Source organism: Danio rerio, chromosome 6 (assembly GCF_049306965.1).
Source record: "Danio rerio strain Tuebingen ecotype United States chromosome 6, GRCz12tu, whole genome shotgun sequence".
NCBI lineage: Eukaryota > Metazoa > Chordata > Actinopteri > Cypriniformes > Danionidae > Danio > Danio rerio.
The window spans coordinates 61,168,460-61,187,500 of record NC_133181.1 but is presented as its reverse complement, the minus strand read 5'-3'; the positions used below and the strand labels follow the sequence as shown (position 1 = coordinate 61,187,500).

Here is a 19,041-nt window from a genome sequence, read left to right as displayed (position 1 = left end):
TCCATTTGCTGTTTCGCTGGTATTAGTAGAAGGTAAACAAACTACGAAGAACTAATCTGTAAAGTGTGAGTTAATATATTAGTTAAGTGTTAGTTATTAGCTTACGTATGTTATTGGGATGTTATTCTAAAGTTGCAACTATTCTTCATTTACTAACACTCAAAGGGTCACGAAACACCAACACACATGTGTTGAGCTGTTGACAGTCATATATGTGTCCCACACAGCTAAAAACACTATTGGGAAACGTATATCTCCCTATAAAGTGTAAATTGGTTGTTTTTGCATTATCTAGAGCATATTTGTTCTTCCGGTTTGAAACTAACTTTTGAAGCTGCGTCACGGTCATGAGATCTTAGCGTGTATTCCAGCATGTAGACTGGACGTCTGTATCTGGGAGTGCCTTATTACGTCTGAGTGTGCTGCATTAATGCATGAGTAAGGCACGGTTCAAACCAATCAGCACGCTCTATTGTGTATGCCGTGCAAACTCATTAATATGCATGATAGCTTCGAAGATGTTTCTACCTGTTACAGTGTTCAGACAGCAGAGAGACGCCACGTTGTGTTGCCAAGCGGGAGTGTGTTGCGTTTATAATGTGCTGCAGTAAAGGTTTTGTTTTCATTTTCCTGCTATGAGAGCGCAGCTGGACTCTGGTGTGGATTACAGTGCACGCGACAGAAATACAAGTCTAAGGAACATTTTTTTACCTGAGAGCTTTTCGCATCTGGAAATAGTGAAATCAGGATTTGCTGCTCGTCTCCTTTTAATAAAGATGCAGCTCCAGTTGGTGTTGATTTGGTCTCTACAGATTTGCTAAGTGAGCAGTGGCCTTTGTTTGTTTAGTCAGATGGCAATGTTAGTTCGTATCGTCAGCAGTACTCTTTCAGTGTTTAAAGCAAGCGGCAACCTCCCGGTCTCTTTCAGGAAGCCAATACGGAAGTAACTAAAACTGCAATTCATCCAAAATTCCGCCAGTCCTGGCCGCTCCTGGCTCCATAATAGCGCACATTTCAATTGAGCCCACTGTTAGAATGGCCAACTTTACAGCAGAAAAAAAGGTGTTTACAGCCTGGTACAAACAAAGATTTTGGTTACTACAGCTAATATTACCCTTCATGACAACTGTGAGGGGGTGAATTTTTTATTACTCACCCGTTTACTTTATATTAAGTTATATTAAGTTTGCATAATTAAGGGCGTGGCCACTTGAGTGACAGCTAGGTCTCGTTGGTCGCCGTCACGTCACCTCAGCTGAATCCTGCAGATTAGCCACTGAACTCGGCATATTTATCGTATTTCTGTGTTGTTTTCTGTGGCTTTACACAGTCAGTTGCCTTTTGGACTTGTTTCCTACAATTATTAGATGGCATGGCATGCTGAGTGCACTTAATTGTGCTCACAAACCATTCACGTGGCCTCCGTTTCCCATGTGAGTAAAGTTATATACTTATATACCATCTCTATACATGTATTTGTTTTATTTAAGATCATTTATCATTTATATTTGGGGCTGTAATGCACTCCAGAATCTGTCAGATTGATTAGCTGTGGGCTCTAGATCAGTCATCTGAAGCGTTGTCATACAGTGTTATGCTGGATTTCATCAATAGTCCTGCATTAACTAACACAGACTGTATCTGAAGTGTTTGGAAGTAATTCGCGTTTTCCTCCTGTTGAAAAACGTCATAAGAACAATGTTTAGTGGCTCAGTGTATTACAGCAGTATTTTTAAAAGGCTAAACACTTTATTGATATAGTGAACAACCAAGCACAAGTGGTCAGAACAGTCGCAGGTGATAAAGTATTAAGCATCCCAAAGTAAAGTGTGTCTGAACCAGGTCCAAGCTAAATGCCAGCAGGTGTCTGTAGCTCCGCCCACTCTCCGCCTCTTTGCCCTTGTTTGGTATCCCGCCGTGGGTGTGATGACGCTCAAACAAAATGGCGACGGTTGGCCGCGCCTACTTGTGGCTTCTTTTGCGCTCTTTAGACACCTATGGGTGACGTCACGGATACTACGTCCATACAGTCTATGGTTTAAAGACAGACCTTAGTCAAATGATTTCTAAGTTAATAAAGTTTACAGTACGTTAACATCAGTACAATATTATAGACTGAAAAATCTGCTGTACATGCTGCTCTCCGAGTGTAAACATGTACACCGCAATCAAACTTACTGTCGTGGAGGATTTTCGGTGCATTTTGTGACCGGAATAACACACATGGCTTTCTGACGCTACCTGCCGAGTGCATCTAAGTTACAGAGAAATGCAGAGGGTTTTTTCACTCATTCGCCGTGCGGTAACAAACATTGCATGAAAAATACACGCTTAGAGCAGTTCCTCGAATCAAATATCTCGTTTGTCATGAGGGGCATGAATGAAATTCCTGAATGAAAGTGCCAAACTGCAGTTAAAGTCCACCGTTTAATAATTTGGCAAATAATTTGATTACTGATGTCCATGTAAACACAGTCACTGTCTTTCTCCTTTGCGTCTGTGTGTTTGTTTTGCCTCTGTGAAAATCAGCGCATGCCCAAACCGACACTCCCATTTTTATGCAAATTTTTACGGACACCCCCCCCCCCCCTAAACAGAGCTGGACATGTCCACTTTCCTGATTATTTCCAAAGTAGAGGTGTGAAAACACCCTGCTGAAACAAGGCGGTTTCATGGCCTTTAATAAATGAAGAACAGTTGTAACTTTAGAATAACGTCCAAATAACATATATAAACTATTAACTGACACTTAACAAGTCTTTATTAAGTAATTTACTAACCGCTTGCTCATGATCTATTACTAATTTATTAGGTATAGTTATAAATCGTAACAATACAGTTAACAATTCATTTATAACTTGCAAGTTACCTATTGGCTATCAATAAGGCGCAGTTATAAATATAAATTAACAAACTATTAACTTTTATTTAACAAGTCATTTATAACACATTAACAGTTTATTAAAGAGCCCATATTATGGGTTTTTGAAAATTCCCCTCCATGTAGTGTGTAACACAGCTCTAAGTGAAGTGAAGTATCCAGCTAAGGCTTAAATCTGTAAGAATACAGTGTTTAAAACTGTTGATTCATCTATAAAAGAGTCGACTCATAGTGCTTCAAACGAGTCGCCTTGATACCGAGTCATTAGGTGTTTCGCCATGACGTACGAACGAAACCAAGTTATTCACGTGCACGCACAAACCCGGGAGATTTCAAACCTGAGGCCCCGCCCTCTGACGCAGAAACCCAGACACACACACACACACCCACAAACACACACACACACACACACCCACAAACACACACACACACACAAACATGCCGGTCGATTGAAGTCACACTGCAGATGGATATATCGAGTCTCTACCCAAAGATAAAACCTCAGCATTATAGCCAAGCAGTTGGAAACTACTGGAAACTTCTGGAAGCTACATGCTACAAAGAATACTTCATCAGCATTTGTTAAAGGAAGGATCAGTAAAGAGTAACTTACTGCTGGACGTCAGGATGGATTTTTCTTCCTCCATTTCTCAAGTGTAAGTACGTGCGATTAAAGTTGCCTCGTTTACTCGAGCTTGCAAATGTATTTAGTTGTGATTTGTTACTTGTAACCGCGTGTACTGTATCAGGTTAACTGGCTATATTCTCTTATCGCGTGCAAAGTCACGTTAAAAACGCGACGCGTGCTGCTTTGTTAACGGAGCTAACGCGCGCGCGCGTTGTCGTCCGGAGCAGGGTTAAGTGCGTGTGTGTGTGTGTGCAATATGTGTGTGTGTGTGTGTCTGTGAAAAGAGCAGAGTGAGAAGCTAGGAGATCTCCTCAACTGTTTTTGGAGTTTTTGCTCAATAAAATAGTCAGTCGTCTGTATTTTCAAGTCCATTGTCTGTATTTACATTGACCCACTGGCAGCTAAAATCCACGCCTACACTATCGAGCGTGTATGAACTGTCATTACTTTTATATTGCTGATTAGCTGTTTGGCATTTCACTCTCTGACTGAAGGCAGTCGACCAATCGCGACAGACTGTCATCGGTCCAATCAGCGCAGATTAGCTTCGCGCTAAGGAGGGGTTTGGGAACAAATGAATCACTGGACGATTCATACGGGAGTCAATGGGATAATTAGGTAAAAATAAATGCAGATTATAAGACCATCAAAGTGTTTTTTGACCTTGCATGCATATTAGACTGTTGTTGGAGACCCTTACAACCAAGATATGACCTTATTTCATGTATAATATGGGCTCTTTAATGATCTATTAACTAGTTATAACGGATAGTTATTATAAAGAGAATTCTCTTTGCAATTGACTCCCAGCCATAAAATAAAAGCTCTTCTATTACCTGGATGCGCTGCTATTGACGGCCGTCTCCACACCGGTGCTCGTCTCTGCTAGTAACTCTGACACAGGGAAGTTTTCTGCAAAATAGAACAACAATAAAATGCGTTAACACATAAAACTAATATAAAAGCCACTTAGAAACGGGTAATAAAATGCACAACTTATGATAATAAATGGCAAGTAATGCACAGTATTTTCTTGCAAAACAAACGTGTACCAATGTCGTCGTATCGCTCAACCCACACCACCAACACTTTGGTGTCGGGTCCCAGCGGCGGTATCGTCCTTCCGGGCGGCAACTTCTTGTTTTTCGCTGTGGGCGACTGAACACAGGACATAAACATTATACACTGTAATGAAAATAATAAACATTCAATTGAATAATTATTTCACTCTTGCGTACAGTTTTTTGTAATAAGTCTATTTTGCTGCTTATAAATTAAGGCCCCGTTTACACTAGTGCGTTTTAGTTTTAAAACGGCGTTGTAGAATGAAAACGATCCGCGTCCACACTCGCGTTTTACCCAGCGTTTCTGAACTGCTCTCCGTTCACACCAAAACGCTGAAAACGCACATCACGTGACCACACACACACACTTTGGCAATCGCTGGAGCCTGTCTACCCAGATGAGAGCTCTGCTAGTCGGACTTCTCATCAAGCATCTCCCGATGGATCTAATCTCACTATATTTATTAAACGTGATATTTCATTCATCTTGTTGTCTTTATCTAACGACATATTCCCTGACTTTGGTCATTGGAATCTATTACTTGTTCTCAGATAACGTGTTTTGGCTGAGCACAAAGATAAGTTAATGATTAATGTAACCACGTAGCCTACATTCTGTATATTGACAGATCGCTTGCCTTTATTTCCTATAATGTATAAACTTATTGTATGTTATACTTTTATAATAATCGATTATTAAAACTGATATTCAGCAAAAGAGAGGGTGTGTTTCGTATTTTCACTGAAATTGAAAGGAGGCAGTTGTTATCGGCTCCGTTTTGTTATAAATATTCACACAGTGAAGATGACGCTCATATATGCAGCACGACGCCTCAACATTTCTGCTGTCTGTTTAGTTGTTAATATTAAAATGAAAATAGGCAGTTCCTTATATCAAGTTTACATTTTATTGTTGAGAAAGTGAAACAACGTAGCCTAGGTGATGTGAATGAAGTTATAAAGTACACTGTTCCCTGTGAAGATTTACCCGTGTCCTCAGTATGTTTTCCATATCAAACTGAGAAGAAGAGATGCAGCCTTGATCAAACTTGCGATGTCTGAACTTACACGGAGAAGATTCAGGACTGAACTGTGTGTGTTAGGCTACTTAATATTCAGGAAAAGCCCCAATCAGAGAGGCGAATGTCAGCAGCCCCGCCTCCGTTTTCAGACGTCTCCGTTTTCCATCATCCACACTGAGACGGAGCAGCTGCGTTTTAGAATGAAAACGGCCTCTCCAGCGTTTTCGAAACGCTCCGTTTTCGGCGCTCGAGAACCCCGGCATAGTGTGGACGGTTGGCGTAACCGTAGCAAAACTTATGCGTTTTCAAACTAAAACGCACTAGTGTAAACGGGGCCTAAGTCAAATATTACTAGAATTTAAAGGGCCATGAAACCCCCTCGTTTCAGCAGGGTGTTTTCACGCCTCTACTTTGGAAAAAGTCAGAAAAGTGGGCGTGTTCAGCTCTGTTTAGGGGGGAGTGTCAGAGTAAGAATAGTGGGATGGTGTGGGAGTGTCTATTTGGGCATGTGCGAGCTTCAGAGTCAAAATACACACACACACACACACACACACACACACACACACACACACACACACAGTAGAAGGTGATGGTGTTTAACCTACATGGACATCTGTAGTCGAATTATTTGCCAAATTATTAAATGGTGGACTTTAACTGCAGTTTGGCTCTTTCATTCAAGGAATTCATTCATGCCCCTCTCGACAAACGAGATATTTGATTCGAGGATCTGCTCTAAGTGTATATTTTTCATGCAATGTTTGATACCGCACGGCGAATGAGTGAAGAAAACCCTCCGCATGTCCCAAACTCTTAGATGCACACGGCAGGTAGCGTCAGAAAGCCGCGTGTGTTATTCCAGTCACTAAATGCGGTGAAAATCCTACACGAGGTTAAAGTTTAGTTGTGGTGCTGACATGTTTACACTCGGTGCAATAGTTAACTTAGTTCGATACGAACAAACTGAATAAACAAAGAGCACTGGTCGCTCACTTACCAAATCTGTAGAGACAGGACAATCACCAGCAACTAGAGCCGCGTCTTTATTTAGAGGAGACTAAAGCGAATCCGGATCTCAGCGTTTGCAGATGAGAACAGCTCTCAGGTAAACAATAATCCTCCTTAGACATGTAAGTTATTGTTGTCGAGCGTCGCGTACACTGTTAATCCACGCGTGAGTCTGAGCTCTTACAGAGAGAAAATGAAAACAAAACTGAACTGCAGCAAACTATAAAAGCAACACTTCACGCTTGTTTTGCCAACACAACGTGGCGTCTCTGTCGTCTAAACACTGTGCCAGTAATGAATATTAATGAAGTTGCACAATAGAGTGCGCTGATTGGTTTGAACCAAGCCTTACTCATGCATTAATGCAGCACACTGTAAGACGTAATAAGACACACTCTGGCACAGGCGTCCAGTCTGCACGCTGGAATACACGCTATTATGTCATGACCGTGACGCAGCTTCAAAAATTCGTTTCAAACCGGAAGTACGAATTTGCTTGAAATAACGCAAAAACAACCAATTTACACTTTTTAGTGAAATATAGGTGTCCTAATAGTGTTTTTAGCAGTGTGGGACACATATACCACTGTCAACAGCTCAACACTTGTGTTTTGGTGTTTCGTGACCCTTTAAAGTAACGATTTCATCTCATTATGTACAACCTGATCACATCTATATTTTCATTTACTAATGAATTCACTTCATATAATTTGTTGTTTCTACTTGCAACTCATGTACAATAGGGTGTGTGTGTGTGTGTTACCCGTTGCGCAGGGCCCATGTTGTCAGAGTGGTTTGGGAAGAGCTCCAGCGTGAGGTTGGGTTGTTTGAGTAAACTGGGCAGCAGCTCCATCTGAGAGTCGGAGTCTGCGGTGGGGAAGCTGTGCTCTGATGACTCCGCTGCATCACACACAAACCAGCATCCGTCATATTAAAGAAATCAATAACGATTCATTAAACCAGTTTAAATGCATTACACTAACAGAAAAATCAATACAGCAAGAATAGTCCTGGAAGAAGCTTTTCTGCAATACATGCACTTTTCTGTTGAACCACAAACATAATGAGTGGTTAAATATGTAGGGCTGTCATGATCACAAAGATTTCATTGCAATTGTTAGGCCCTAATTTGGTGTGTTGATGATTAATTGCCCATTTTGGAGCTCAAAAATAAATCTAATATATGGTTAAATATAAAAATATTGTCTATATAATATTATGATTAATATATTTGAACATATATGTGCTTGTTTGTAATTCTAATGATTAAAAATGATTGTGAACTGCCATTTTGCAATATTTGCCTTTATTATATATGTTAAACGTGCATATCTGACTTTTTTATATATCTGTAAAATACAAACATGAACTTAAATAACTAATTTGCATACACTTACCGGCCACTTTATTAGGTACAACTGCTCGTTAATGTTAGTGAGCAACAGAATGGGGAAGAAAGGGGATTTAAGTGACTTTGAATGTGGCATGGTTGTTGCTGCCAGACGGGCTGCTCTGAGTATTTCAGAAACTGCTGATCTACTGGGATTTTCACGCACAACCATCTCTAGGGTTTACAGAGAATGCTCCGACATATAGGAAATATCCAGTGAGCGGCAGTTCTGTGGGCGCAAATGCCTTGTTGAGGTCAGAGGAGAATGGCCAGACTGGTTCCAGCTGATAGAAAGGCAACAGTAACTCAAATAAGCACTCGCTACAACCGAGCTCTGCAGAAGAGCATCTCTGAACACACAACACGTCCAACCTTGAGGCGGATGGGCTACAGCAGCAGAAGAGCACACCGGGTGCCGCTCCTGTCAGCTAAGAACAGGAAACTGAGGCTACAATTCACACAGACTCACCAAAACTGGACAATAGAAGATTGGAGAAGCGTTGCTGCTCTGATGAGTCTCCATTTCTGCTGACACATTCAGATGCTCGGCTCAGAATTTGGCCTTAACAACATGAAAGCATGGCTCCATCCTGTCTTGTATCAGCGGTTCAGGCTGGTGGTGGTGGTGTAATGGTGTGGGGGAGATTTTCTTTGGGTCCATCAGTACCAATTGAGCATCAACGCCACAGCCTACCTGAGTATTGCTGCTGACCATGTCCATCCCTTTATGAGCACAGTGTCTCCATCTTCTGATGGCTACTTCCAGCAGGATAACGCAGCATGTCATGAAGCTCAATCATCTCAGACTGGTTTCTTGTACATGACAATGAGTTTACGGTACTTAAATGGCCTCCACAGTCACCAGAGCTCAATCCAATAGAGCACTTTCGGGATGTGGTGGAACGGGAGTTTGGCATCATGGATGTGCAGCCGACAAATCTGCAGCAACTGTGTGTTGCTATCACGACAAAATGGAGCAAAATCTCTGAGGAATATTTCCAGTAGCTTGTTGAATCCGTCACAAAGTATTGATTCAGATCTGAAGGCAAAAGAGGGTCCATCCGGTACTAGTAAGGTGTACCTAATAAAATGGCCGGTGAGTGTATGTGAAACATGTGCATGTATGACTTTTTAAAATATATATCTGTAAAACCCAAAACATGAATGTAAATAAGTGATTTGCATATAGATATAAGATTTCTTTATAGGGGCTTTGCCGTGGTTAAGTATTAAAACATTGTTAACATATTGATGCCAACGTTTTCACTTCTTTCCCACGAATATAATAAGTTTGGTTTTCAATCTGCCACTATACTGACACACGTTTACGTCTGTAGCTCCGCCCTCTTCTGAAAAAGAGCACAATCTCATTTGCATTTAAAGCAACAGTCAACAAAACTAGGATCAAAGCCTAAAAGGCTCAGTTTCAGAGAGTTATAAAACATTATCTGTGTGCTATTCTCAGCTGACACACACACACACACACACACACACACACACACTCTCTCTCTCTAGGGACGTCAGAAACTTATTTTTACATCTTGTAAAAAGGGGCATTTAAGCATGATTAATCTTTGCCCAGCACTACTGCAATGTGTTGAATGCAGAAAGTTTTTACCAGAGGAGTCGCTGAGAGACGGCACCACAAATGCGATTTCTGTCAGAGCGTCTGCGTAATAGAGAACCTGCTTCTCTCCGTTAAACACACCACCGCCAGTGTCACCCAGAGTCACAGAGTCATCTGCACACACACACACACACACACACACACATATACATCATTACACAACACTGCATCACTGTGCGGGTCACTGACAGTTTATCACTATGAGAAGACTTTTAACATGCGACTATTATTAAGATATTAATTAACTTATAAAGATGGAGGACCATTACTTATTAGGACAGTTGTACAATTGTTTGGATGTGTGTATTTGAGTGTGAGTTTGTATGTATGTATGTTAGTGTCCATGTATGCATGCGAGTGTGTGTATTTATGTGTATATGTATATATGTAGGCATCATGGTGGCACAGTCACCTCACAGCAAAAAGGTTGCTGGTTCGAGTTCTGGGTCCGTTCTGTGTGGAGTTTGCATGTTCTCCCTGTGTTGGTGTGGGTTTCTTCTGGGTGCTCAGGTTTCCCCCACAAGTCCAAACACATGCACTATTGGGGAATTGAGTGAGCTAAAATTGTCCGTAGTGTATGTGTGTAAATGAGGGTGTATGGGTGTTTCCCAGTGATAGGTTGCAGCTGGTATGTGTAAAACATATGCGTGAGTTTCACCAGGTGCTCGTTTCCCCCACAAGTCTAAAGACATGTGCTATAGGGGGATAAGGTAAGCTTAATTGGCTGTTGTGTATGTGTGTGAATGAGAGTGTATGGGTGTTTCCCAGTAATGTGTTGCAACTGGAAGGGCATCCGCTGTGTAAAACATATGCTGGATAAGTTGGCGGATCATTCCCATGTGGTGACCTCAGATTAAAAAAGGGACTAAGCTGAAAAGAAAATGTGTGTATGTGTGTGTGTATGTGAGTGTGTGTATGTATGCATGCATGCAAGTGTGTTGTATGTATATGTATGAATGTGTGTGTGGATGTATGTACAATATGTGTGTGTATGACTGTGTGCGTACGCATGTGTATATGTGGATATATACGTTTGTGTGTGTGTGTGTGTGTGTGTGTGTGTGTGTATGTACGTATGTATGCGAGTCTGAGTGTGCCTTTGTATGTATGTATGTATGCAAGTGTGTGTGTGTGTGTGTGTGTGTGTGTGTGTGTGTACCTGGTGTGTCAGCGCCGTTGGATGTGTTGATGGTCCAGCTGGTGAACACACTACCCGTCCAGCCTGGATGCTGAGCGACCTCCACGGGCCAGCCCAGTGACAGCAGCAGCTCCAGGAAATGTGGCTGCACGTTTGCGGAGGACTCCACGTTCTTCAAGATCTGGCCACACACACACACACACGCACACATTATTCACATTAACACATTACAATCATTGATGAGCATCAAGTTTCATTAACGTCTGTTGTTAATGTATGTGTGTGAGCAAGTGTCTTTTTCTACGTGAGTGTGTGTGTGTGTGTGTGAATTTATATGTATGTGTGTGTAATTGTATGTATATATGTGTGATTATTTGTGTGTGATTGTATGTATGTCTGTGTGTGTGTGTGTACATGAGTGAGTGTATGTCTTTATTTATGTGCGTGAGTGTGTGATTGTATGCGTGTTTGCTAGCGTCACTGTTTGTGTGAGTTCATATGTATGTGTGTGATTGTATGCATGTGTGTGTTTGTGTGTGTGTGTGTGTTTGAGTGTATGTGTGAATGAGTGAGAGTTTGTATGTGTGTGTGTATGCATCTGAGTGAGTGTGCAATCATATGCATGTGTGTTTGTGTGCATTACGTATATGTATGTGTGTGATTGTATGCATGTGTGTGTTTATTTGTGACTGTGTGTATATATGTATATGTTTGTGTGTGTGTGTGTAATTGTATGTATATATGTGTGATTATTTGTGTGTGATTGTATGTATGTCTGTGTGTGTGTGTGTACATGAGTGAGTGTATGTCTTTATTTATGTGCGTGAGTGTGTGATTGTATGCGTGTTTGCTAGCGTCACTGTTTGTGTGAGTTCATATGTATGTGTGTGATTGTATGCATGTGTGTGTGTGTGTGTGTGTGTTTGAGTGTATGTGTGAATGAGTGAGAGTTTGTATGTGTGTGAGTGTGTGTGTATGCATGTGAGTGAGTGTGCAATCATATGCATGTGTGTTTGTGTGCATTACAAATATGTATGTGTGCGATTGTATGCATGTGTGTGTTTATTTGTGACTGTGTGTATTTATGTATATGTTTGTGTGTGAGTGTGTAATTGTATTTTGTGTTTATATGTAAGAATGACTATGTGATTGGATGCATGTCTTTGTGTGTTTGTTTGTGTGAATGCGTGTTTGTGTATCATTGTATGTGTGTGTGTGTGTGTTTGAGTGTTTGTGAGTGAATGTTTATAAGTATGTGTGTGTGTTATGATTATGATATTTTATATGTTTATTAATCCTCCATCAGCAGCGCGCACACACACACACACACACACACACACACACACACACACACACACACACACACACACACACACACACACACACACACACACACACACACACACACACACACACACACACACACACTCATTGATGCTCATGCAGTGTTACTGATTGTGGTCTTCTGACCTCCTGGCTGCTCTTCTGTCCTGCTCTCATGTAGAAGATGAAGACGGTGTCACACGGCCGGGACGGCAGCAGGTCCAGATATCCCACATCATCGAAAAAACCCGGCACTGAAGAGTCCAGAGCGATGAGGTGAGGAGGAAGACGACTGTTTCCAGGCTCCTGAGCACACACACACAGATACACAACATGCTTTATGAGGACTTCCCAAAGATATAATGATCTTTATGGGTGATTCTACAATCACAGGGTAATAAAACCCCAAAACAAACAAACATCAGTTCTGGATAACAAACATAAATTTTATCAAGGATTATCTAAAACAATATTGGCATGCAGGACAGCACGGCTGCTCAGTGGTTAGCACTGTTGCCTCACAGCAAGAAGGTCGCAGGTTCGACTCCCAGGGCAAGCTGGCGTTTCTGTGTGGAGTTTGCATGTTCTCCCCATGTTGGCGTGGGTTTCCTCAGGGTGCTCCGGTTTCCCCAACAGTCCAAACACACTATAGGGGAATTGATGAACTAAATTGACTATAGTGTATGAATGTGTGTGTATGGGAGTTTCCCAGTGCTGGGTTGTGGCTGGAAGGGTATCTGCTGTGTAAAACACATGCTTGAATAGTTGGCGGTTCATTCCACTGTGGCGACCCCTGATAAATAAGGGACTAAGCTGAAGGAAAATGAGAGGAATGAATGTTTGCATATTTATTTAGGGACTGTTTGGCTGTGTTTGAAACCGCATACTTCCATACTATATAGTACGCTAAAATCAGTATGCGAGCCGGGTAGTATGTCATAGAATTCGGAAATCTGTGAAATACCTGCATGACTTACTACTTCCGGCGAGATTCTGAAGTGCGCATCCCACGCACGCCGCGCTATCCCATAATGCCCTCGAGAAAATTCATGAATGAGAGTGAAGCGACACAACTGACGCAGGAAGGTCACGTGACCATGACAAAATGTCGGATGTAGTACGTCCGAATTCCATTCATACTTTTCAAATTCATACTGTATAGAACACACTTTTTTACCGGCTGAGCAGTACGTTTAAATTCAAATGCAGTACCTACTGAGTAGTAGGCAGTTTCGGACGCAGCCCGTCTCGTAAAAAATGACTTGCAGACTATTTTTGACTGTGCACACCTCCTGAATTATACATTCAGCTTCCATTATCATCAAATAATTAAGGATCATTGTCATATTTTTGGGCAAGGCAGTGGCGCAGTAGGTAGTGCTGTCACCTCACAGCAAGAAGGTCGCTGGTTCGAACCTCGGCTCAGTTGGCGTTTCTGTGTGGAGTTTGCATGTTCTCCCTCCGTTCGCGTGGGTTTCCTCAGGGTGCTCCGGTTTCCCCCACAGTCCAAACACATGCGGTACAGGCTAAATTGTCCGTAGTGTATGAGTGTATGTGAATGTTTCCCAGAGATGCCACTGCGTAAAAACTTGCTGGATAAGTTGGCGGTTCATTCCGCTGTGGCGACCCCGGGTTAAAAAAGGGACTAAGCCGACAAGAAAATGAATGAATGAATGAATGTCATATTTTTTGTTTGTTTGCGCTACTCAAAAATAATTGGCATAAGCAATATACGGCGGGGGAAGTAAGTATTGAATAGGTAAGGTTTACCTGGGATTAATATTTCTGTTGACATGGAATTGAACAAGATTTTGGTGAAAACCCAAACAATACAAACATACAGGAGAAACAAGGAGAACTACTGAAACGTATTTAATACTTTATATAAAAGGCATTTGGCGAATTATTCAGACAGAGTGTCTAAATCTTGATGCTTCTGTGGGTCTCGTCTATCAGATCTGAGCTTTATTCTGTATTCTCTATTGGATTCGGGTCAGGTGATTGGCTGGGCCATTCTACAGCTTGATTTTCTTTCTCTGAAAGCATCTGAGAGTCTCCTTGGCTGTGTTTTGGATCATTGTCTTGCTGAAATGTCCACCCTGGTTTGATCTTCATCCACCTGCTAATGTAGATGTTGGACTGAAGCAGCTGATATTCATTTACACTGAGGAAGGGCAGAGGCTTGCTGAAGAACTACTGAGAGATTTCAGCTGCTGTCTGGGCTTTCCATGTCTTTCTACACCTTCCTTTCTTCATGTGTTTAATACTTTTTCCCTGAGTCATTTCATTTTATTACACAGAGCTTGTAAACTAGTTAGATTTGTTTTCTTTGCATATATGGATTTATTTTGTTGTTACCAACATCCAGGGAACATCAAGTCAACAACACCTTTAGAAATATGTTAACTGAGAAAAATTGTGACGTTTTCAATACTTATTTCCTCCACTGTATATCTCTATGTACTCTCGTACCTTGAGCGCCTCTAGTGACAGGAAGCCAAAGTGTGACAGGAAAAGGCGAGCAGTCTGGAACTCCTGAGCAGGAGCTGGCGGTTTACAGTCGGTCAGTGGGTCTGGGAAGGCTTTATTCCTCCACAGGTCCTCAGTATGGTGCTCTAGTTTGGTCTCGTAATCGATCTGCTTCCCCATCACCACTCGCAGCTTATCATGCTGCTGCTCCAGCTGAAACACACACACACACACACAATGAAGAGGAATACAGCTGATAAGAACACTGTGTGCGCAACCCCTGATAAACCTTAGTCTTGAGATGTTTTATACACACATTATGCATTATGTATTATTTAAGTAGACACACCAGAGTAACACCAAACTAATACGAAGATATGATATATTGCAATAATAAGCATTTTTAATATATCTTCTAATATAAGCAGGGTTTATACACATTTTTAACTAAAACTACATAACTTTTCCAAGACTTTTAAGTAAATTTGAATGTCTACGTGGTAAATAATAATCAAATTTATTACACCACACGGTAAAACACGCAACAATTTATTTAGTTTAAATGTATTTTTATATCTATGTAAAATGGATTTAGATAATGTGAGAGCATGTTTTTGGCCACAGAAAATAAGTAACAAGAACTAACCTATATTCAAGTAGACAGACCTTTGTTAAACAACTTTCCATGACTTTTGCAAAACACTTTCTTTTTGTCAAATTTCCATGACTTCTCCAGGTTTTCCATGACTGTATAAACCCTGTATAAGTCTTTAAATATTTTATATTCACATTTATTTTCTATTGCATAACTTCTAAGTCTCCATAATTTAGATTCTAATTGTTATTACTATTACTTGTGTTGTTGTTGTTGTTGTAATTATTTTAAGGTCACAAGTGGTCGTGTAAACATTTTACTGCATTTGTGCTGTGCATGACAAATAAAATGCCAAAATGTTTTCGATATAAATGCACAAAAAACGTAAGATAATTATCGATAGCCACCTTATTTATATTTCATGCTGCACTATTAATATGCTTTTTATTGCTAGCTATAAGGATTTTTAATTTGCTAGTACTTTTGAATATTTGTTTACTTTAAAGAATTTGAATAAATGAATATTTTTTATTGTTGCTAAAGTCCTTTGCTTTTTAACAAGGTTAAAATATGTATTTACTTTTATGTTTTAAACTGTGTATTTTATTGTCATACATACGTTTACATAATAACAGTATTCAGTTTTAATTACTCAAAAGCACTCTAAATATTAAATTAGACATTTCAGATTTGTATTATAATTCTGTATATGTGGTGATTTTGCTTACAACCGATGAAACATTTGTTTACACATTTTACTTTGTAACATTTGAATGTATTTAAATGAACAGAAATATTATTATAAAAAGTATTATAAGTAGATCAAGAGGCGTCATATGTAGCGCAGTGGGTAGCACGATCGCCTCACAGCAATTAGGTCGCTGGTTTTAGCCCCAGCTGGGTCAGTTGGTGTTTCTGTGTGAAGTTTGCATGTTCTCCAAGTGTTGGCGTGGGTTTCCTCCGGGTGCTCCGGTTTCCCCAATAGTCCAAAGACATGCAGTACAGGTGAATTGAATAAGCTAAGTTGGCTGTAGGGTATGAGTGTGAATGAGAGTGTATGGGTGTTCCAAGTGTTGGGTTGCAGCTGGAAGGGTATCCGCTGTGTAAAACAGATGCTTGAATAGTTGGTGGTTCATTCCACTGTGGTAACCCCTGATAAATAAGGGACTAAGCTGAAGGAAAATGACAGGAATGAATGTTTGCATATTTACTTAAGAACTGTTTCCAAGAAAAATTAATGAATAAGTAGATCAAATGCATTTTAAATTCAGTTATTATAAACGCTTTACATAGTGGTATCTTAGTATACTTGCAATGTTGTTACAATTATAAATGATTTGCATATTTTCAGTATTTTTTTTCTAAATATGTCTATATGACTTTTTAAAAACTTAAAAGCGTTAGTATGCATGTATTTAAAACATTTAATGCATTAAAAAAAAAAATTACAGTATTTGAAAAAGTGTCGGCTAACAAAAATGTTTAATTTTTAATGGTTTTAGTTTCAAGTAAATGAACCCTGGCTTCAGCTATTTCTGTGAATTGCAGATTTGATATGGTCTAGCGGGAAGGCTTCACCATATAATAGTACATCTGTACAACACTCAAGATAACAGAACATTCTGAGGCTTTCATACCTCTTTGTCCACAATGTCATGGAGGTCTGGGATGCTCAGGTCGGCTTTCACAAAGGGAATCTTATCTACTTCTTCTGGGAACGGCCTGTGCTTGACGTTAAACCGAATCCCAACATCATTTTTGGGAGTGGGTCGACTTTCAGGAACAAACACTTGCTGTAAGACAGACAAAAACAGAGAGACAATGTATAATAATAATAATAGCATTGTTTATAACTGTTCCTAAATCCATACATATAATGCGTGTACATGTATAGAGAGTGGGAGGAGCTAAAGAGATATTTTAGCATGTTTTGCTCTGATTGGTGTTATTTTTCTGCACTGCATCATGTGTGATAGAGTTTTACACCACAAATTCAGCTGTTAAACATGATTAATATTAAAAAAAAAGTTTAAATAGTGCTTCAACGTTCAATTAAATATTTATAAATAAGCTTTAACAGCCTAAAAAAGTTTATAACATATCAGTAGTTTACTATTTTTCTGCTGAGGAAATTAACCAAGTTTTTACCTCCAGATTTACTGATCGATCCGCTTTTCAGGTTCTGATTGGATACTGAAAGCTCATCTGTGCTCTGATTGGCTGTCAAGGTTGTATCTTACTTTCTGATTGGTTAATGAAATTGATTATGTTCTCTGACAGACTGGCAAGAATATATCTTTCTTTTTGATGGCCTAACTGTTCTCTGATTGGCTGTCAATGTTTTATCATATTTTCTGATTGGCTACTGAAAGCCCATCTGTGCTCTGATTGGCTTTCAAGGTTGAATATTACTTTCTGATTGGTTGATAAAACCCCAACTGTGCTTTGATTGGCTGCATCTGTGCTCTGATTGGCTTTCAAGATTGTATCTTACTTTCTGATTGATTAATAACAGCTTAACTGTTCTTTGATTGACTGTCAATTCTATATATTACTTTCTGATTGGCTACTGAAAGGTCATCATTGCTCTGATTGGCTGTCAAGGTTGTATTTTGCTTTTTTGATTTGTTTATTACAGCCCAACTGTTTTCTGATTGGCTGTTAATGTTGTATCATGCTTTCTAATTGGCTACTGAAAGCTCATCTGTGCGCTGATTGGGTGTCAAGGTTGTATCTTGCTATTTTGATTGGTTAATGACAGCCCAACCTTTCTTTAATTGGCTGTCAACTGTGTATATTACTTTCTGGTTGGCTTTCTGGAAGCCCATCTGTGCTCTGATTGGCTGTCAAGTTTGTATCTTATTGGTTAATAAAAGCCTAATTGTTCTCTGATTGGCTGTCAAGGTTATGTCTTACTTTCTGATTGGTTAATGAAATTGCATATGTAATCTGATTGGCTTTCAAGGTTGAATATTACTTTCTGATTGGTTAATGACAGCTCAACTTTTCATGGGAAGGTTATATTTTTCTTTTTGATGGCCCAACTGTTCTCTGATTGGGTGTCAATGTTGTATCATATTTTCTGAATGGATACTGAAAGCCCATCTGTGATCTGATTGGCTTTCAAGGTTGAATATTACTTTCTGATTGGTAAATGACAGCTCAACTTTTCTTTGATTGGCTGTCAATCTTATATATTACTTTCTGATTGGCTACTGAAAGCTCATCAGTGCTCTGATTGGCTGTCAAGGTTGTCTCTTACTATTTTGATCGGTTAATGAGAGCCCTATTGTTCTTTGATTGGCTGTCAATTTCATATCTTACTTTCTGATTGGCTACTGAAAGCCCATCTGTGCTCTGATTGGCTGTCAAGTTTGCATCTTACTTTTTGATTGGTTAATGACAGCCCAACTTTTTTTTAATGGCTGTCAACTGTATATATTACTTTCTCATTAGCTACTGAAAACCCACCTGCGCTTTGATTGGTTGTCAATGTTGTATCTTACTTTCTGATTGGTTATTGACATTGCATATGTCCTCTGATTGACTGTCAAGGTTGTATTATATTTTTTGGTTGGCAACTACAAGCCCATCAGTTCTCCGATTGGCTGTCAATGTTGTATCATAGTTTCTGATTGGCTACTAAAAGCCCATCTGCGCTCTGCTCGACACTGAAAGTTGTATCTTATTTTCTGATTGGCTAATAACAACCCAACTGTTCACTGATTGGCTGCTAATGTTGTATCATTCACTCTGATTAGCAACTGAAAGCCCATCTATGCGCTGATTGGCTCTTGAGGTTGTATCTTATCCTATGATTGGCTACTGAAAGACCATCTATGTTCTGATTGGCTCTTGAGGTTGTAAATTATCCTATGATTGGCAACTGAAAGACC

At 40.0% G+C, this 19,041-nt stretch overlaps 1 protein-coding gene across 9 annotated transcripts in view; it reads right to left on the bottom strand.

Moving 5' to 3' along the window:
• ralgapb (Ral GTPase activating protein non-catalytic subunit beta) overlaps positions 1-19,041 on the bottom strand; it is a 115,776-nt gene that overhangs the window by 2,813 nt on the left and 93,922 nt on the right. For all 9 annotated transcript variants that reach the window (XM_021477328.3, XM_009302762.5, XM_009302763.5 and 6 more), the window contains 8 exons: positions 16,783-16,938; positions 14,554-14,763; positions 12,229-12,387; positions 10,780-10,939; positions 9,612-9,734; positions 7,367-7,503; positions 4,562-4,667; positions 4,346-4,421 (listed from right to left, as the gene is read on the bottom strand). In XM_021477328.3, the coding sequence (XP_021333003.1) occupies positions 4,346-4,421; positions 4,562-4,667; positions 7,367-7,503; positions 9,612-9,734; positions 10,780-10,939; positions 12,229-12,387; positions 14,554-14,763; positions 16,783-16,938 (1,127 nt within the window). The remainder of the gene's footprint in view (positions 1-4,345; positions 4,422-4,561; positions 4,668-7,366; positions 7,504-9,611; positions 9,735-10,779; positions 10,940-12,228; positions 12,388-14,553; positions 14,764-16,782; positions 16,939-19,041) is intronic.